This window comes from Cannabis sativa, chromosome 1, assembly GCF_029168945.1.
Source record: "Cannabis sativa cultivar Pink pepper isolate KNU-18-1 chromosome 1, ASM2916894v1, whole genome shotgun sequence".
NCBI classification, from domain to species: domain Eukaryota; kingdom Viridiplantae; phylum Streptophyta; class Magnoliopsida; order Rosales; family Cannabaceae; genus Cannabis; species Cannabis sativa.
The window spans coordinates 39459631-39482610 of NC_083601.1; the positions used below are offsets into that span (position 1 = coordinate 39459631).

General features: G+C 28.7%; 2 protein-coding genes across 2 annotated transcripts; both read right to left on the reverse strand.

The window, feature by feature from the left end:
- Window positions 1-3022: 3022 nt before the first annotated feature.
- Window positions 3023-3966, reverse strand: LOC115706431 (calcium-binding protein KRP1). Its single transcript, XM_030634082.2, has one exon. The coding sequence runs from the start codon at window positions 3603-3605 to the stop codon at window positions 3261-3263; it is 345 nt and encodes a 114-aa protein (XP_030489942.2). The 5' UTR covers window positions 3606-3966; the 3' UTR covers window positions 3023-3260.
- A 4824-nt stretch (window positions 3967-8790) lies between these two features.
- LOC115706798 (calcium-binding protein KRP1) lies at window positions 8791-9623 on the reverse strand. The gene has a single exon (XM_030634532.2). The coding sequence runs from the start codon at window positions 9334-9336 to the stop codon at window positions 8977-8979; it is 360 nt and encodes a 119-aa protein (XP_030490392.2). The 5' UTR covers window positions 9337-9623; the 3' UTR covers window positions 8791-8976.
- Window positions 9624-22980: the final 13357 nt, after the last annotated feature.

Consider the following 22980-nt stretch of genomic DNA (forward strand, 5'->3'; position numbering starts at 1 on the left):
TTTAACTCCCTTTCTTTTTTGCAATTTTCTTGCAACTTGTGTTTCCTTGTGCATTGTACGTACTGTTACTCCTATTGCATATTGCATGTCACTTATTATAGATGAAACCAAAGCCAGAGTAAAGACAAGCTTTTCTTTCCGTTTATGACTTTGTTTGATTTTTCTTGGGAACTTTCCACAGTCCTTGACAAATCAATTATTGTACTCCTAGCTAGTAACGAACACAAACTTATTGTTTTTAATGATACCATTAAATGTTTTCTCTAAGTTCTGTGGCTACATTGGATGGTTCAAAGTTTGTGATGATTGAGAGGGTTGTGTTGGGTGGCTAGAACAATATCCATGCTGGCGTGGCGTGGCAATCATCTATTAGTGGTTCTTGTAAGTTATATATGTCAAGACCATGACTAAGAAGTCACTCACTCACCTACACAATTTGATGTTGAGATGACCTATATATATATTTATACAGTACATACATGTACATATATATAACACGTGTCACATACGCCTCACCACTATTACAAGAGAACATTTTGTGCAAATATATATGCTTATTTGGGCTAATCACTACGAGGATATGTTAATAATGACTTCATAAAACATATATTAATTGATAATAATGTAAACATGAAACATGGTTTTCTAATTAAGGATATCAATAATTATGTGTCGGTAATAGCTATTTTCTACGAGTAGGACGTAATACATTCTGAGTTTACATATGAGGCTTAGGTGGATCGCATCATATTTTATGATGGAACTTCCTTTCGTACTAATAAATCTTTTAACATGTACCCGGTATTCTTTTTAATTTCTCTTTCCCATTCTACATTGAAGAAAAAATATATATTAATACTAATCAGTGGCGTAGGTGTGTGTTAATGTGCATGATTGATATGTACCCTGATATGTAACTCGAGCATTATTGGACGCTAACTATTATATATATACATATATATTTTGAAACTATAATAACTAGCATATAATGTAAAGTTTATTTTAAACATGCTACAAAATTACACTATTCTCGATCTTTTATAAAGTAAAATTTGTCTTATTTTACTTTCTTGGACTTTATCGTTTGCTCTAAAGCGTAACATAAGAATAAATAGAAGAAAGAAAAAAGAACAATACTTCACACACTTGGGGGGTGAACTAACTAATTCTATACATGCTGAAAAGAGAGCAAAAGAACAAGATCCGGTGTGAAAAGTTGCAGGCCAGGGCTGGATTTAACCAAAGGGCATGGGCTATACTATGCAGGCCCAAATCCACACCACACACAAAGTTATTGGACTTGACAACCGAAGATGTATAATGTCCATTTCCAACTTTGGGTAGATAAATAGCTAATTGCATGTAGAAAAAAATATGGGTTTTACTAGGGTTGAGCATCCGATCCAATCCAACATTTTTCTTTTCATCCGATTCAATCCAATCAGTAATTAAATTTAGAAAATCATCATCTAATTCAATCTAATTAGACCTCAAAATCCAATCCAATCCAATTACACACCTAAGTTTTAATATTAACTTAAAAATATGAAAAAAATAGTAAAAACTAAGTATCACGCTTTATTTAAGTTTAATACTCTATAAACATACCATCGTTACAAGTGTAATGTAACTAAAATTTTTAAATAATTAAAACAATAATATTTCTAAATAATAAAATAAAACAAAACATCATGAAAATAAATACACAAAATAACCAAGTGTTAAAAATTCAATACAATAAAAAAATCTAATAAAAATATAATTAATATAATGTTTATCAATATTTTTTATTATATAAATAATTTTTTAACATATATACATGTAATTGGATTGGATCGGTTTTTAATTAAATTTTAAGATTGACATCCAATAACCGATCTAATCCAATTAGAATCCAACATTTAGCATTCAATCCAATCCAACTGTATTTGGATATTTAATTTTTTGTAATTGGATTGGATTGGATCGGTTCGGTTCAATTGGATTGGATTGCATATTGCCCACCCCTAGTTTTTACATCACATACTAAAATTTTCAACTTTTTTACTAAGGAGTTCAATCAGATCAGATCGGTTGTTGGATGGGACATCCGATCCAATGAATAATCGAACCGAATTGATTCAATTATCATCCAATTATATTTATATATTTTAAAAATATACATTTATAATTTTATATATTTTATTTAAAAAAATATACTACTTGATTTAATATGTATTGATCACACGAGATTAAAGAAAAAAAAAATTAAATTTAAAACATTATTAGTTTCCATCTATCTAAATGCTAATAAAATTGTCAATGCTTATTGAATAAGTTTTATTTTTTAGTGGTTTTATTATAGAATCATGAGAATTAAGTTGAATTAAACTAATGTTTATTATGTATGTATAATTATTAGGTTTTCAATGAAATCAACTTAGATGATAGTTAAAATAGATTGGATGGATTCAATCCAATCCAATAGAAACACTAGTTAATCCATTGATCTAATCTAATACATCCATTGAATTGGATCAGATCGGATGATTCAATTTGATAAAAGTGAATTAGAGAACAAAATTTAATATACAATAAATAACTGGATTGAATCGGGTAAATCCAAATCCAATAAACACATATCTTAAGCATACAACTTGTTAATGTTAAAAATTTATGGATAAAAATGATAATTATTCATTTTTAAAAGAATTATAGTTGACTTTTGTTTTTTTAAAAAAAAAACTATATTTGTGTTGTCAAATATGATGAGGGATTGTGATTATATTTATTAATTTATATATATGTACAGTGTATCTCCGTATCTAATATATCTAATCACATCGACTGGCCGAGGTATCATATATTATTATATAATTATATATATGATAAATAATTTTCCAATGGAAGTGATAGCAGAACGAGATCAGTCGATAATTAAGTACCAAATTATACTATAGTCAACCGTCACTGATAAAATCCAATCTTCTCTTTAGTTTGTGGTACTAATAACTTATAATATTTAGGATTAACGCGAAAGAAATGAAACCAAACATGAAATAGATAATGATCTTTCTAAGAATCAGAATACAAATTAGAATGATCAGAAACAACTCATGAAAAAACAAAATACGCTCTCCAACACAACACGAGACTCTAACCAACAATTCTAAATTAAGTTAATAAATTAAAGAGATAGAAAAAAAAAATATCCATTTTAAAACTAATTAAGTAGATAAATTAATCGTAGTATATAGATATATAGTACTAATTATTAATTACTAAATACCACTAATCAAAGCCTCCTCCAACAATTCATCTGAGCTTTGCATCAAAGCAGGGCTCAACCTAAACATTAGAGTACAAAACTCCATCTCATTCAAAGTTCCATCTCCATCTAAATCACCTTCTTTAACCATACACATTAGTTCTTCATCGCTCAATCCTTCCAAACCCAAAAAAGCTGAGCTTCTTTTCAAGCTCTCAAAAGTGATGACTCCCTTCCTTGAGTCCATTAACAACCGAAACCCATTACACAGCTCCTTCATGAACCCTTCAGCTCCCAACTTGTCCACCATGGCCGGAAAGAAATCCTCAAACATAACCCCTCCGTTTTGGCACGCCATATCAATTAATTATTATATGATAATATTAAATCGATCGAAGCTATAATTATAATAAAATATTATGAGTAATTAATGATATGATCAATGTGGTTCTACATACATATATATAAGATGATATGTTTTGGGAAGTTATGTAGGAAAGAGAGGTGGCAATGGATGAGAACAAAGGGTACATATGAAAGGAGTTAAATTTGGTTTAGTTGAAAGTTTAGAATTTAGAAGGAGAAGGGTTATTGGCAGCTGGAATGGCTTTTGATTTATTAAGTGTATTGAGAAAGCTGTTTGGATGTCTTTCGAGGAAGTTGCATAGGAAGTACCAGAAAAACATTAAGGCAAGAGCATTTTCCAATAATAACTAACTTATTAACTTGTTTGGAGCGATGACCTTCGTGCCAAAGGCAAACCCTCCTTTCCTTAGTTCCTTAATTATTAATATTATACGACTCAGAGCTAATAACTAGTCGTTTAGCTATTTCAAGTATACTTTGACCTACCCAACAAACAAAAGTATCAGATTATATGTTTTTGCAATCCCCACGTAATTATCTAATTTTCTTTTTTGACTAATAATATTTAATATGAATCAAGCATTTTATTTTAATTTTTATGTTTCACATTGTGCCTTCGTGCACTTTACAATATTATTATATTCCTTTATAATCCTTTTGAACAAATACTTCTTCCCCTTGTATTACGGATTTATGTCAAATGATATATATATCTTCGTGTGGTGCGGTTCGCCTGGTGAAGACGGATGTGAGCTCATCTACAAAGACGTATACATTTGCTCCATAAATATTATATATAGTTATATCATACAAAATGTGTACGTTCAGGTTCAGTTAGGGAGCTCATCAATAGTGCGCACAAGATTGATCAATTGGATTAATTAGTTTCTTGGGGCATGCAAAAGGAAGAAATTAAATAAACTTAATTAAATTAAGTAACTATAGCTAAACACAATTAATATTTATTTGAACCACTAGAGTTTTGAGTAAAGGAACCTAATATCGATGGGAATTCCCAAGAACTTTCAGGGAAACCCATTTTTGGAAGCATATCCAATACTTTATTTTTATTCCCAATTATATGTAAGTACTTTTTTTTGGACACAAACGGTTGTGAAATAGGCCTTTTTATTACAAAGGACATTCATGTTACTTCTTGTTATAATGTCTTGACTACAGAATAAGTGATTTGCCTTTTTTTTCTTTCAGACAGAACAAGTGCGTGATATTTTAATTAGTATAATATAATAAAACGTTTCGTTAATTAAATGGGAAAAAGTCCTCTCTCTATATATCTATTCTATATAAAGTGTGTCTATATAACTGAAATTCTTGGTTTATGAGAAATTTATGGGGTGACTTTTTATTTTTATTTAATAAAATAATAAACTATTATTTATATATAATAAAATACTAATAAAACAAATCCTATTAATATTTGAATTGATATTTAACATATTTCAACTCTATATATAATCACAACTATAACTCTAGAAATTAAATATATATATATAAAATATACATCTACGATCATATAAGAATTTTATTCTAAAACTATACGATCATAGATTAAGTGGTTAAGGTCCAAAGAAAAATAATAATTTCTTATAATCTGAAATCAAGACACGAAAAACAGAAACTAATTGAATAGGACTCTATTCAATTGAGGTGTCGACCATGCATGGTAAGTAAAAAGCTATATATTAAATTTTATGCCATGATACAATTAAAAATTAAATAAGAATTTACTACTATTTATATATTATATATATATTGCTAAAGATGCAAAAGTATTGCATTTATATATCCCACGATGTTTCAAAAATACTTTAAAAAGTTCATCTTGAATTAATTATTAATATGTAATAAAAAATATTAGTTATTATACTATTACTTCAAACAAAGGAAAGTTCTAGCGGTGCTTCTACTTTCTAATCATAAACCTCAATTTTGGCTTCTTTAACCAGCTGCCACACACAACTTACTTACTCTGAATTTATAACCATTTACAATTTTTTAACACTCAAAAAGTTACTGAGTTTGTTTTCCATAGCTCTACTTATTAAGGTAGAAAAATATTTTTAGATTGACTCCATTCTGTTTATTAAATTAATTATTTTCAAGTTGACACATTAACTTAAAAATGACACAATAATGACCTACTACAAAGTATACACTTATATTCATTCTATTTATTGAGAATCAAAACTTCAATCTTCTTCACTAGATTAGCCAGAGACACATAATATTTGGACATAAACACAAGACACAAACTCAGAAACACTTAGTCGAAACTTGAATGAATAATGCCACTCTTTTAAGTTTTAAGACTGCATATGACTAGGCAATTTTAGTTATTGTATTATTATTCCTGCTACATAGTTGATCATTTTTAGATTTTTGATGTGAAATTTCGTATTGTGAGCTTTTTAGAGTTTCTTATAGACTTCAATGAGTAATAGATTTATATAATTATACCTGGAATAAATTTTCATAATGTTGTTTGGTGGATTCCTATTTTGTTATTAGATAACATAATATTATTATTCGTTAGGTCTGTCACAATTATTATTAAGTGAGAATGAATCAATTTAAAAATCTTTTACTATATTGAAAGGTGAGATTGATTTTAATATGAGCTTAGTTATATTTAATTTTATTTTGTATATCTATTGTTTTATTTGAAAACAGGTGAATAAATGACTACAATATATACAACAATTAAGGACATCACTCCAACTACAGAAAGTTGGAAGAATAAAATGAGAGTGTTAGAAAAATTTGAAAAGCGGACAAATAAGAGTTCACCACTCAAATATCAAAAGCTTAATGTTAGCAGACAAAAAAGTATACAATCAATTAATTTACTGTTGAAATTGTCAATACTCTACTAATAAATGCTATATTTTCTGAATTTTGCCTGTACTAGCGTTGCAACAAATTATTATTTCATAAATATTTTTTTTCTTTAAAAATGAACACAGGGTAATGATGTTGAACCTAATAACTAATAATATATTTTTTTTTAATTTTTAATTGTATCACTTTTTAATAACGTAGAAAAAAACTAACATAAAATTTAGTATACGTGCCTCGCACGTAACTTTTTACTAGTATATATAAATGGAAAAAAGTATATTAAAGAAAAAGAAAAAGAAAGATGATTAGTTAATAAAACGTACGTACGAAAGAGTTATTGATGAGGAAGGAGTCGTTATTTGGGCGGGAAGTTCATAGATACAAAAGGCTAGCAGAGGTAATAAGGCAATTGACTTTGGCTTAATCCTTAATATATATAATAGAGGTCATGGTCGTTTGTTTCTCTACTAGCTAATTAATATTAATAAGCTTCCTGGAAATTGCATGGGAAGGCAGAACTCATTGGATTAATGGTTATGGCAAAAGCTATATATATAAAACTAAATCTAAGTACAGATAATTCTATAATATTTTGCAAATATTACCATCCTTACAAATTACAATTTATTATGAATTTATGATCCATAATAAGTTGACTGTTGACATATCGATCGGTGTTATTAGTTGGACGAGAAATTCCACTTTGTACGTATAATATTGACCTTTTCAAACGTAAGCCGTTTTTTTATGTACAATATTAGTTATAGAGAAATGTTAAATGGTACTTAACACCTTCTTATGTGTTAATATCACTATTGGTCCAATTAAGTATCAGGTCCCATATAATTTAATATAATAGTTTTTAAGGAGTATCGCTAGCCAATCGCAACGCGACATGTGTCGAGAAGTGCTAGGCACCACTGGTACCTAATAGCAATGCTCTTAGTTATAATATGTTGTGATGATTCGTGAAAAAGTATAAGGTTACGAGTTTCAAAAATTTGAGGTAAAAATGATATGTTTATTTTTTAATAGTGTAGTTTTGAAAAATGAGAATATTTTAGATATTTATTCATAATGAAGTAAATTATGTTATTATTATAAAAAATAATTTTAGAGACGGTTTATATGGACATTTAGTATCGATTTGGCAAAAATTAGATTTCACAACAAGAAATGTCACTTTTACCAACACAGTTCGTTTTTGCGCTGGTAACTTTTACCAGCGCATTTCACAAACTGCGCTAACAAAAATGTCAAAATTTTACCAGCGCACATTTGCAGTGGCTAAAATCTAACTTTTAACAGCGCATTTACGTCTTGGAAAAAATTATTTTTGCCAGCGTTTGTGTTGGCAAAAGCTTTAATACCAACGTTGATTTGCCAATCTCTTTTGCTAACACATAAGAAGTAAATTTTATTTTACCAGGACAATACTAAACTTTTGCCAGCACATTTTTGTGCTAGCAAAAGTGATATTTCTTTTAGTGACTACTATTGTTCTAGGCGACGTTGTAAGGGTTCTGTAGAGAAGAAAGAGAACGAAAGAAAAAGAGAAAAAAAATGAAAAGGAAAAATAAAAAGGAAAAAAAAATAAAAAAAATTAATTTTTTTAATCTGATTTTTTATTTATTTTTTAAATATTTATAATTATTTTTTAAAACTAATATTACGTGGACCACTAAAAATTTGCCACGTGTACAAGTGTGTACACGTGGATAGTCCACCGTGGCACTTAACTGTGATTTTTGGACGGAGGTGTGCAAAGCAAAACGGAACCAGGGTTTAGATAGTTTAGCCGCCAAAAATTCGATTTTTGTAGTTAAGTGTTACAAACCGTAAAATTTACGTAGTTTAGCCGCCAATATCTTTAATTTAAAATTACTTTATCCAGAAGTCAGGTCAAAATAAATGCAGAATTGTTTAATTTGTCAATTGTTATGTGACAAGAAGTTAGCAAGCAAATTCCTCATTATAATATGACAAAGTAAACCGTCCGTACGTAGTAGTTTCAATCAAATGAATAGCTATAGCTCTAGCCAGGCTCGTGTAATTAAGTTCCCCGTGAGAAACTCAGAAAAAAACAGGTCACATGTAGCAGTCAACTCCAGTGTATATAGGCCAAATAAAAAGTAATATTATGCAGAAATGCTAAAAGGTGTGTCACTTTCTTAGTTAATATTATTATTATAATTAAATATTAAATTTAATATAATAATTTTTAAAAAATATCATTACCTTTTAATATGAAACACCACTGTTCAATGCTCTTAATATATGCCTACATATTTATGGTCGCAATTTGATGCATATCTCTATTGATTAAAAATGGAAAATTTCATTTCAGCAATATATAAATTAAAAACTTGAATTACAGAGTGGAGATAGAGGAAATAAGCAGGGGAATCATGACATTGAGATAATAATGTCTTAGCTAGATTAGCTAATTTATAACTGATCACCTCAATCACTCACTCAGTACAACTTCAATTACTTAATAATAACTACTTAAAGTGAACATCAGAAAGAAGAGCTTGACCCAACAATTGTTTAGAGGATTCCATCAAAGCAGGACTTAATCTAAACATGAGAGTACAGAACTCCATCTCATTGAGAGCTTGGTCACCATCCATATCACCTTCTCTGACCATACACCTTATCTCCTCATCAGTCATGCCTTGCAAGCCAAGCAACGCCGAGTTCTTCTTCAAGCTCTCAAAGGTGATCACACCCTTCTCTTGGTCCATCAACAAGTGGAATCCATTACACAGCTCCTTCATGAAACCCTCCTCCCCTAATTTATCCACCATCGCCGGAAAATAGTCTTCAAACACAACATTACCACCATTTCGTGAGCAAGCCATATATTAATTCTAAAATGAAAATTACTAGCTACCACCAACTGAGAGAGGAATAAATGGTAATGTTATACTACTATATAGTAGTTCTACAAAATAAGACACAATTATATATAGTGGATGGGGGAGAGGTTATTACTTTGTTACGTAGCCTTTAGTATATATGATTGAATAAGAGCTTTAATTATTTGATTGAGGCTATTTCTTAGGCCTAAGAGATATATAGTGTTCTCCTTCCTGGAAGTTGCATACGAAGGTCCCAGCAATATTTGCCAACAGAAATTGCTGAACTTGCGCGGCAATTTAATTATTACCAAATCTCATCATATATATCCGTCTCAGTCATATTTATATCCATTCCAGTCTTTTTGTCTTTTGAGGATTTTATTGTACTATATAGTAGGACAATATGTGAGATATATGTGTATTCAACGGAAATTAATTAATTAGAATTTTTTTTATAGTGATCTGAATCACTAAAGACAATCCTCAACACATACAGATATATTAGCCTAACAAATTAATCGTCTAACCAAAAAGTATCTAAAGTCAAAATATGAATAGCTATAAACAAAAGGGAGTTATATAAGATCAAGTTACACAAAACAACTTGAAGTCATCCCAAAAAGTACCCAAACTAAATGAACAATTTAACCAAATCTCCAAAATAAATACATAAAGTAGAAAATTGATTAGCCAAAAGCAAATAAAATGTTAAAAAAAAATTATATAAGATAAAATGCTCAACAATTTCCCTCTTCATCAAAAAAAAATTAAGAAAAATATTTATCTTAGAAAACTTTTGAAATAAAATATTTAGTCTAACTTTTGAAATTATCTTCTAAGACAGAAAAATAAGCAATGAAACCTAGATTTAGTCCTAAGAGTATAGCTAAAATTTGCTGCCGAAAATGTTACTGTTAGTTAAGTTTAATATAAAGTACGTATAGGGACCCTAAAGGACAAGCCTAGTTCACTTGAGTGAGCCAAATTGAAGACAAAATCAAGATATATATACTACTTGTTCCGAAAATAGTAAGTAATATAAACTACGATTACAAAAAAAATAAATAGTTTATTATAAAAAATATGTGGAGATAGAGAACATTAGAACTTTTGTTAGGATAATAAGAAGAATATATAAAATATTAATAGATTTGGAACAAATAATTAAACTATTTTGTCATATATCAAAAGAGACCATAAGGTACAAATCATATAGGATGCTCTTTTTCTATATGTATTTAATTTTAAATATATTTATTATTTAAGCTGTACATATATAGAAGGAAAGGAAGAGGAGGTTTCCCTACTTAAAAACAAACTCAATTTGTGTTATAAAGAACAAAAGTTGTAGTACCTAAAGTAGTCATGACGTGGGCTTTATTATATAAGTACAAATTTAAAGTCATTATTTTTTGCTATGATTGCACCTTATGTTACCAACACCATACTATATAGCTTAGTATAATTAGTTAGCAATTTTTTATAATATTTATTAAAATAAAATGTGTGAAATTTAATATTGATGTGCACCAATAATAGCATGTCACATCTTATAATGTTTGGCACCATAAAATATTTTTTATATCTCTCTTATTTTGCTGTTAAAAAATGTGGATACTAGTAGCATGTATGTTTTTGTTATCTAATAATTAACTTCGTTTTAATTAGAAGGTCAGGCCGAAAGATCTATAAACCAAATTTAACCAATCAACAACTTGTGTCCCATTTTTTATTTGTGTTTGTACTTTGTTGGTTTTAACATCTATGTTAGAGAAACCTACTAGCAGCTAGGTTTACCATATATTATAATACCCCTATAATTAGTTGACATACACACATAAACTGAAATGTTGAAAAAGAAACAAATATAACATATATCTTTTAAAACATACAATGTCTTTATATATATAAATCTAACAACATACGAATTCATGCCGGTAATATATTATTGGATTATTTGGAGATTAGTAACAATGATTTCCTGATGCATAACTCAGCAAAATCTTCTACTTTTAAACATTAGGCAAAAGGAATAATGATATTTTGCATCAATTCATTTTTTAATCAACAATTTTTGCAATGTGTTTTGGAATATATGGTTGAGGTGCTATTCAAATTGGACCATTTATAGGCCTAATGGCCATGCGGTATGAGGCTGTAGTAATGAATTATTGGGCCTTTCTTGACTGATTAATACATATAAATATTAGTAAGGAATTATAAAATATATAGGATTTGAGAACAAAACACCTTCTTAGAACTCAATATGGTTGGTTTGTGTTGTGCCAATGCATTTAGTACTTGAGTACGCTACCAAAAATGTTAAGTTACTTTTAGTAATAATTTTTTAATTATAACATAATTTTTGTATGATTAATTAAATATTACTTTTACTATCACAAAAATTATTAGTCACTAAAAATTAGTATTTACACGAAAGTTATTACAAATTTAGTTTTAATCATAAGAAACATTGTGGCTAAAAACATAATTTATTGTGATTAATACTTTTAGTCAAAACTTTTTAATAATAAAATAAAAATAATAATTTATATTTAGTCAGAATTTATTTATTTATAATCACCAGTAAAATTTCTTGTAGTAAGTAAAGAGTAAAGACCTATGTTTTCCACATAATAATTGTTGGGATGTTAATAACTTTCAGTTACCAGTATTCTTTTTAATTTTAACATATTATACATTATACATTATAACTTGCCCAAACTAATACAAATACTAGTGTGGACATTGGTCCACTCCCACTCAGTATCTACATATGCGTAAATATATTTATATCATCCTTTGCAAAGATTACCTCACTCCAGTTAATCAACATTTTCTAGTCTTTTCCAATTAAAAAAAAATACAATAACATTTATTGGTTTATTTTATTGTTTTATCTAAAGGATAATGCCATTTGTTTTAGGTAAGGAATTAAAAGTGAATAGAGTTGTACAATGTAAACAATAACCATGAAATTTCATAGTTGAAAGCAAATAGACTACACTTCTATGCAAAAAGAAAAAGACTGAATCAAGGGATGAGTAGGAAGGACTCTTATTATTTTTCAAATAAGGAGGTGGATTGCTTATTTTATTCATTTTTAGGGTTCAACTTAGCTCTCTTTTCTTTCCACCTTCTATAAATATATTTGGGACATAAAAATTGGGTGAAAAAAAAAAAGAGAAGAAATGTTCTGTAAGTTTTCCTTTTAGATTTGGACACAACACAATGGCGTGGAAAAGGCATTTTGCTTAATTGCGGGCTTAACTTGAGAAAGAGAACCCGGCTTGGGCTTAAGACATTTGGGCTACGCCCATGTTCCCCTTATACTATTTCAGTTGAGAAAGAAAGGAAAACTGAAAAAAAAATATGGGTTTAACCAGATTAACAAAAAAATATTGGTAATTCAACATATTATTAATTTCTAATGAATTGCTATGCTTAATTTTTTTTTTTTTTACACTTTAAAACAGTTTTTTTTTGTAATTTTTACGAAATTCTACACAGAAATATTTATAACAACTAACGGAGCAACCTAAGTCGTAACTAAAATTCGTATAGCAACCCACAAAGCAACCAAAACCGTAAATTAAAAAAAAAAGTTAAAACTAATATATGAAATAATAATCTCAAAAAAAAAAAAAAATTAATAATAAATTTACCTTACCCTAACTCCGAATAATTGTGACAATAAATAATTCCTTATTGAAAATAATCATGATATCATACACGGGTTATTGATAACTAAACCGAGAGGAATTTAAATGCTCCCCACAAAATATAAGTATACATCTATACATCTAACTTTCAAGAATTAATGTTGTAATATATAAATGCTTAAAAAAAAAAAAAAAAAAAAAAAAACTTTCAAGAATCAATCCTATTATTTATATTTTTTTTACTAAAAAAAAATCACGTATTAATTTTTAATATTTTTTCTATTAATATTAAAAGTAAATCTTTTTTTCCTTCCTGAATTTTTTTTTAATAATTTTTATTTTATTTTATAAAGTATTTTTTTGAAGAAAAGAACCTAAAGATATATCTTAATTATAAATTAAAATAAATAAAATGAGAGTACATTCCCCAAAAACCAATCATTTCCAGTTTGATTCAAGCACTTTTTGAAATGTTTTTTTTGTCTAGTTCGTAAATGTTCAATAAATAGTTGTATTTACACTTCTTTTTTTTTTTTTTTTCTGAAGGTGGAATAGGATAGTGTTTCCATAAATTTCAACTATCTATTACTTTATAACTTTATTTATTTTTTAAATAACTCTAAGCTCTATTGAATTTGCGAATATATGGGATGGGTCAATACTTTGTTGGTACAAATCCATTTTTTGAGATGTGAGGTGGTGAGTGGTGGGTTCAGTACAATGGATTAGGATGTGTAGGCTGCACTCAATATTGTTCCATATATATCATATATATATGCATGATTATCTAAGTTGGAGTAGTTAAGACGTCAAACACATGAGAATCAACAGCCATATTTGAATTTTAATTTATTCTTAATATCAATTTCAAACCCCTCTTTTAAAACTCATGATTCTATCTTCTTTTTCGACAAAAGTCATTGTATTTTATTTTAATTCTATTTCTCTACTTAATTATATAATATACATACGTATCATTAATATAAAATTCATAAATACAGAATAAAAATAATATATAATACAATCATTTGAACGTAACTATCATTATTTTTGTTCTTATATATTATTAGTTAAGTATAAGATCACATGATGATATGCATTACACGTACATTCGTATATGTATCTGTATCTTTAGATTTAAATATATCTTTGATTTAGTTGTTAATAATTAAATATATTACGATTGGACTGTTTTTTTATACACAGAGTTTAATTTTTTTTCTTAAATTATTTAAAATTTTTAAAAATTTATAAATTATCTTAAATAGTTACGATATATGTAATTATAAAAAAAAATAGATTAATTTTTTTAATATCAAAATAGATAAAAATCTACTAACTACACTATAATAATAAGTGTCTGTACTATTGCTACAAAAAAAAAAAAAAAAAAAATAGTGTCTATACTATATATATGACTACCACGTGTTACACAAAAACAGTTATAGTGGCTTTTCATTCTAAATAATGCCTTATTCTCTTCTTCAATAATAATAATTAAAAATTTTAGCAATAATAATAATAATAATAATAATAATAATAATAGTAATTAATATAAGAAAATAACATAATTACATTTTAATATATAATATATTATACTGGGTTTTTTTTGTTTTATTTTTTTTATTTTCTGCTATTTAATATAATAAGAATTTCAAAAAAATATATTTAAATTTAATATATTATCATAAATTTGATTTTTATTTCTTGACAAAAAAAATAATATTATTTTTATTGAGTAATGAATATATATTTATTTATAATATAAATATATAGATATAGATATTGATGTGATAATGTTAATTAATTATGATTCTAAAATTTTGATTTATATAATAATACCTACTATCAGCGAACGGTATTTGATGTAATTGGCCATAATTTTAGTCTTTTTCTTTTTTGTCGTCGTTTTTATTGGCTTTAATTATTTGGTGCCGTTTTTGTTTGTCTTTTGGTGTGTATTAAATATTTAAATTATGTATAAAATCACATAAGTTATATCATTATATAATAATATTAAGTTTTAGTTATTAATATCAAAAAAATAATATTAAGTTTTATAATTTAATTTAATAAATAATATATTTTGTTAAAAGAAATTAATAAGTATATGAGAGGTATATATGATACTTTTTTGAGATAGTACCGACACTAACTAAAATGACGAATACCAACACATATATGAGAGGTATTATACTGGACTTGTCCGTGTATTGTTTAAAATTATATATATTTCTATAATTACCTTAATATGTTTCATGTACTTACGTAGGTTTGCTTCATATAAATGAAATATTTATATGTATGTACGTAGGTAGGTAGATTCATGAGCATGCTGAAACTAATTGAAATAACGATATATGTATAGTATTTTGGATATAGATATTAGATATTGGATATATATATTTTGAAAATGATATATTTTTTTTAACAATGAATAATTTTATTAAAAAATAAAATTATAATGGCATATAAATTTTAAATCTTAAGAAATCCGGATAAAAAAATCTTATCAAACCATACTAGTTCTCTATCCACTTAAAAAAAATATATGCGAACTAATCCATGTGCTTTGCCTATTAGGTGTCCGAGGAATAAAATGATATTGGATACTTTCAATTGAGTACATTAAAAAAAAATAGGTCTCCCATATTAATTTAAAAAAATATAAACAAAAATATAATAACAAAAGTGTCCCCAAGCCCATGAAATAATTTTCAGAATCAACATTTCATGGGTCACGACGAGGGGTTGAGTCCACACTCCGCATGTTGTGGGTCTAACCGTTACGGGTCCAACTTGGTGTTCTTTTCCTCTTATTCAATATCAACTTGTAAATATTTTTTTTTTTGAATATAATAAAACTTGTAAATACTTTCAAAGATAAAAACATCTAATCTCAAGTGGTTAACACCAATTCCATTTCAAAATAAAATAAAAAAAAAGTGGTTAAACCAATGTCAAAGCATAAATTTCGCAACTTTGTTTTTCAGATCATTTTATATTTGTTTGTTTATATATATTTAAATAAAACACACGTCATTGTCTCTTTCTTTGTTTAATTAGAAAATAATTTAGGATCCTGAATTCCAATGAATTTTTATTACTAAAAAAACAACTATTTTTAGTTATAATATTTTAAATTTAATTTTGAATTTTTTTATCATGCACCCCTTAAAATAGATATACCAATATATTTTTATCTATTTTAGTATTCAAAGTTTAACACGTCGAAAACTATATTCAAATAATGTGTTGCACGCGTAATTATTTTATTTTATACGTGTGTAAATAGACTGTTTGAACATTATTTTTTATATTGTAAATTATTCTGAATTTTTAAAATTTTGTAGGATATCTTAAATAGTTATAAAGTACATGAATATAAAAAAAATAGACTAATTTTTTTTTTGGAATGGCGAAATAAGTAGAGAGTGCATCAATACGCCCTTTTAAAGGGATGCATTGTAGAATTACCCTTTAATTTTTAGTCACAACAAAAATTAAATTGTGACTAAAATATAGTAATTAAATACAAATTGTCACTAATTTAGTTTTAGCCAACATAAATTGTGACTAAAAATATATTTAATCACAATAAATTATAATTTTTGTGACTGATACTTTAGTCACGGGCCTTTTAGTCATAATATAAAAATGATAGTTTATAATTAGTCACAATTTTTTTCCTTTTAATTATAAATTTTGTTGTGACTAAAATTAGATTTTTTGTAGTGTCGTTTTCCAACATTCTCTTGGCTGGTTTTAAAAGGGACAATGATTTGAGTGGTTGAATACTTGACATTGAATGTAAATCGAGAGAAAAAAATGATACTTATCGTTAATTAATCAAGGATTACTTTTAGCAATAAAATCTATTTAGTTAGATTATTAGTGAATAAATGAATGAGTTCTAATAATTATACTCTATTATTATATGTATAGTACAATCCGATCCGTAACACTAACCGTATTGTGTCTTAACGTTTTCTAGTGCATCAACTTCAAAGTGTGTTAATGTTTTAGTTAATTTAGTTGCTAAATTAAGTTTTTGCTAACTTTATTTCATCTAGTTTACTATTTTAGTTAATTTTTCTTTCATAATATAAAAAAATTATATAATTGACTAATGAAAGTCAAAAAGATAAAAGTTTTTTTCAATAAAATGATTTTAGATAAAAAAAGAAAAATGATATACTTAAGATACACACTAGCTAATTAGCTAGGGAGAGCCAAATAGTTTATTATTAGTTAAGAAGAATCCCTTCATCTAGGGGTGTTCATAAAATAGCCGATCTAATCCAATCCGCATGATCCAATCCAATTCAATCCGCAAAGTGCGGATATCCGCACTCGTGCAGATTGGATTTGAAAATTCAAAATCCGCACTTGTGCGGATTGGATGTTGATTGACATGTAAAAGTAACTGATCCAATCCAATCCACACATATTTATAACAAAATTAAAAAAATTATATATACAAATAATATTTTAATGTAAAGAAAATAGTAATTTAAAAGTCTAATACATATAATACAATTATATTGTAAAACTTAATAGATAAAATGTATATTCTATTCTTATATTTTTTTTTTCTACATACAATTTAAAATAAAATTAAATATTTTTTTTATATATACAATTTTTTAACTTCCTTTGAATTTGTTATTTGTTATTTTATTTATTTAATGTGTTGTTGGAGACATAAAATAACTATAGTTTGTTTTATTTTGTTGCTAGTTATGTGAAAAAAAATATTTTTTTTTATAAATATTAAATAATTTAATATTAAAAAGTAACCAATCCAAAGTAACCGATCCAATCCGCACTTTTGCGGATTGGATTGGATTTGAGCTATTGTGCGGATTGGATTGGATCCAAAAAATGAAATCCGCACTTAGTGCGAATTGGATGTTGTTTGACCAAAAAATACAGATTGGATCGAATGAACAGCCCTACCTCCATAAAAAAAATAATAATAAATACATTGCAAAACATTTTTTTACTGCTAAAACATAGACTCGTGCATTGGAAATACGAATTTCGGTCATGGCTTGAATAGGAAGTATAAGTGTCTAACATTACAAAAAACCGTGACTATAATTAGTGAGTAATTTTTTATAAAATTTATTATAATAAAATAAATTAGATATCTTTATATATTAAAAGTGTCTATCTAACGACATTTCTTGGTTTAACAGAATATACTTAAAAATAAAAGAATATTCTGTTAAATTTAACGATTAGCTTTGATCTCCCGTTAACAAATAAACCCAATAATTAAACCAAAAAATTAAACAATTTTTTAAATATTAATAATCTCTTTTTAAATTAAAAAAATCATCTTAGCCACATATCTCTCTAACTAACTTATCTTGGGAGAATATTAATAATTTTTTTTTTTTAAAAAAAAAAAAAGAAAAATATAGATATTTACCTTATATGTTTGTGATTATTTTTAGTTTTATTTTTAATTTTACCACCAAGAGGAGAAGGTTGAAAAATATTAGAATATGAAAATATTATTGGTGCTTATTAGTAATTTGCAAAGAATGTGAAAGTCTATAAATATATAGTTGTGTAGCTATTATTAGATATGAAATGAGATAATAGAACTTTTTTCAATTAGAAAATTAATGTACATTTTACTATTAATAACATACATTATTATAACACAATTATGTTTTACTTACTAAATATACTGATATATATTTTATTTTTTTAAAACAAATCGTTCAAATAATTATACTATTTTAATTATTAATTAAAATAAAAAATTAAAATATTAAATAAAATTAACAGTACGTGGCTTGGCACGTAACGATCACCTAGTAATATTGAATTATATACATCACAAACATACTAGGCACCACATGAATTATTTTTCAATTAAAAATATATATAACTGATTTTTTTTATAATAGAATATAAGGACTTTGAATTTTGAAAGCGTATAAATTGGAAGTTTGGTTGAAAACTATAGTCAAAGTGTTTTCTATAAGACGCAGCATATGATACACGTGTGGCAACACAATAAGAATCTATATTATATAATTACGCGGACGGATGGCATGTCAATTGCCACAACTTAAACTTACGTTACTTATTACGGCAGGAAAGGGAAGAAAAAGAAAACAAAATCGGGTAAGATTTTGGCAAATTTTATAATATACTTTTTAAAAGTGATACACTGCTATATTTTTATTTATTTGAGAGATTTTTTTAATTAATTTTTTGTTATGTTCGTGTATATATTATAGTTATTTAAGACATTTTACTAAATTTTGAGAAATTTTGAAAAATTTAATGCGTTGAAAATAAATTTTAAACTATCTGTTACATGCATCTCTTTTATTTTATACGCGTGTTAAATAGACTGTTTGAATATTACCTTATTGTAAATTATTTCTTGAAATTTTACGGGGTGTGATCTTAAATAACTATAACGCATACGACTGTGAAAAAAAAAAATTAAAATTAATTTTTTTTATAGATTTCAAAATAGATACCGCGTATCAATACACCTAATTATACGAAGTTATAATGTACAAAAAATTAAAGAGAAAATTAGCTGTAATAATTTTTAAGGTTATATTTTTTTGTTTGTCTGTTGATAGTTAATTAATATCCAATTTTAATTACTCTGTATACTAATTTAGAATTATTATGCGTTGAAATATTATTAGTACATGTGACAATTAAAAAATTAAAATAATGGATCAACCAATGTAAAATGGTGATTCGAAACTTGAAGAAGAAAAGGGATGAGGTTTCGGTCAGAATTCATAAGGAGAAGCAAGAGGAATTTTTTGAGATTTTGACGAAGAGAGAAATCTATTGGAAGCAAAGGTCGAAGCAGTTTTGGCTACGCTCTGGTGATACTAATAGCAAATATTTCCACAATTTTGCTAGCTCGAGGAAAAGGCAAAATCACATACAACGTTTGCAAAGGGAAGACGGAGTGTGGGTGGATTGGGAGGCCGGTCTTGGTGGGGTGATGGTAGATTATTTTAATAGATTGTTTGAAGCTTCTAATGTTGATATTAGTCATGTTTTACAAGAAGTTCAACCCTCTATTTCGGAAGACCAAAATGAAATGCTTCTCGGCTTTGTTGAGGAGGATGAGGTTCGCATGGCTTTGTTTCAAATGCATCCTGACAAATCGCCTGGTCCGGATGGGATGAGCCCGAGGTTTTATCAGAAATTTTGGGATATTGTTGGGAGTGATGTGGTTCGGTTGGTACGGGAGTTTATGGATACGGGGGTGCTTCCTATCGGTCTCAATGATACCAATTTGGTATTGATTCCGAAAAAGAGTAGTCCTTGTAATATGGGCGAATTAAGGCCTATTTCATTATGCAATGTGGTTTATAAGGTCCTTTCGAAAGTGTTGGCTAATCGCTTAAAGAAGGTTCTTGATCAAGTTGTCTCTGATTTTCAAAGTGCGTTTATTCCGGGAAGACTAATATCAGACAACATTATGGTTTCCTTTGAAGTCATGCATTACTTAAAAATGAAAACTAGTGGTAAGCAAGGTTATATGGCGCTCAAACTTGATATGAGCAAAGCTTACGACAGAGTGGAGTGGCGATTTTTGAAGGATATGTTGAGAAGGATGGGTTTTGCCGAGAAGTGGGTGGATCTTGTGCTTCAATGTGTGGTTTCGGTTCGGTATCATATCATCCATGGAGGTAGGAAGCTGGGGCCGATTGTCCCGTCTCGAGGCATTCGACAAGGCGATCCTATATCGCCTTATTTGTTCATTGTTTGTGCCGAAGGCTTTTCCGCTCTTGTGAGGAGATTTGAACGGAATCAGTTGTTACATGGCTGCCGTGTTGCTAATGGGGCCCCGAGGGTGTCTCACATGTTGTTCGCGGATGATAGTTACTTGTATTGTCAAGCTTCGATTGAAGAAGCTACTCGTGTTATGGAGCTACTCCGATTGTTTGAATTGGCTTCTGGTCAAGTGGTTAATAAAGAGAAGTCATCTGTTTTCTTTAGCTCTAACACAAGGGTGGATGTTCGTCAGCTCATATGTTCGGTATTGGGTATGATCGAAGCAGGTGAAAATAGCTCTTACTTGGGACTTCCTAATACTATGGGGAGGAATAAGAATGCTGTGTTGGGGTTTCTCAAGGAAAAGGTGCTTAAGAGGATCAAGAGTTGGGACACTAAATTCCTTTCTCGCGCGGGTAAGGAAGTGTTGATAAAAACGGTTGTACAATCGTTACCTACTTATGCAATGAATGTATTCCTTCTCCCGGTTGGAGTGTGTAAGGAAATTGAGAGTCTAATGGCTAGATTTTGGTGGAAGTCTTCTTGGAATCAAAATAAGGGCATTAGTTGGATGAGTTGGTCTCGTTTGGTTAAGCATAAATTTGATGGTGGAATGGGGTTTAGAAGTCTTCGTGAGTTTAATATCGCTATGTTGGGTAAGCAAGGGTGGCGTCTTGTCACTAACCCTTCTTCCTTGGTGAGTCGTGTTTATAAAGCGAGATATTATGCACAAGGTGACTTTTTGACCGCTGAATTAGGCTCCAACCCGAGCTTTATTTGGAGAAGTTTAGTGGAAGCTCAAGGTGTTCTCAAGGCTGGTTTAAGAATGAGGGTTGGGGATGGTTTATCTATTCGCTTCGCGATGGATCCGTGGCTACCAAGTGCTGAGTCTCCAATTCCAACTTCGGATCTAAGCGCTTATAATGATCTCAAAGTTCAAAGTTTGTTCAAGGTTGGGGCTAGAGAGTGGGATGAGGAAGTTGTTCAGGACATCTTTATTGAAAGGGAAGCTGAACTAATTATGGGTATCCCTTTAGCTATGAATGATGCTATAAATTCTTGGTATTGGTTGAAGGAAAATTCGGGTTGTTATTCTGTAAAATCAGCTTACCAACTTCTCATGAACCGTGATACCAATGTTGATGGAAGGGCTGGGGATTCAAAGTTTTGGAAAGAGTTATGGGAAATCAAAGTTCCGCCTACGGTCAAAGACGTTCTTTGGAGAGCAGCGGCTAATTGTCTCCCTACTAGGAAGAGACTTTTTGAGAGGAAGGTGCCTTTGGACTATAGCTGTCCATTTTGCTTAGTCTCTAGTGAAACTATCACACATTGTCTTCTTAATTGTGATTTTGCTACTGCTTGTTGGGAGAAGCTTGCCGTGTGTGTTGGGGGTCGGGTTTGGGAGTCATTTCGTGACTGGCTGCAACAATTATTAAACACCGCTGATGCTGAGAAAGTTGCACAAGCCGGCACGTTATGTTGGGCGATATGGAAGGCTCGGAACGATATAGTTTGGGATCAGAAAAGCCGGAGTGCTAATGATGTTGTACAGTTTGCGTTAAGGTCTATTGATCAATGGAAGAAAGCTCAGTTGAGTGAAAACTATCCTTCGTTGAACCCGATGTTTCTCAACAAAGGTGATGAGCTATGGACTAAACCCGTTTCTAATGGGATCAAACTTAACGTGGACGCTGCAATTTTTGACAGCGACAACCGGTTTGGCTTTGGCTTCGTGGTGAGGGACTGTCATGGTCAGCTTTTGGTGGCTACGGGGTCTTCTCGGCCAGGAAGAACTACACCAGTTGATGCCGAAGCTATGGGAATTAGGGAGGCGTTGAGTTGGTTGAAGGACAAGTCATACCAACATGTTTGTGTGGAGAGTGATAGCTTAGTTACTGTACAAGCTATCCATAGCCCGATTGAGATGTTTTTGGGATTTGGTTTAATTGTGAAAGATTGTAAGTCTTTGTTAGACTCTATGAATAATGTTTCGTTACGGTTTGTTAAACGTTCTGCTAATCGAGCTGCACATGTTATGGCACGTCAGTCTCGATTGTTTGCTGATCGTATGTTCACGAGGTATAATATCCCTTCGGAACTTGAAGTTGTACTTTTGAGCGATTGCTCTTGAGTTAATGAAGTTGATTACTTATTAAAAAAAAAAATTAAAATAATAAAAAAACAATATAAATTATTAAAAATCTTT

What these genes read in the sequence shown, in the direction of transcription:
- LOC115706798 (XM_030634532.2), bottom strand. Translation starts at nt 9,336, where the DNA reads ATGGCTTGCTCACGAAATGGTGGTAATGTTGTGTTTGAAGACTATTTT.
- LOC115706431 (XM_030634082.2), bottom strand. Translation starts at nt 3,605, where the DNA reads ATGGCGTGCCAAAACGGAGGGGTTATGTTTGAGGATTTCTTTCCGGCC.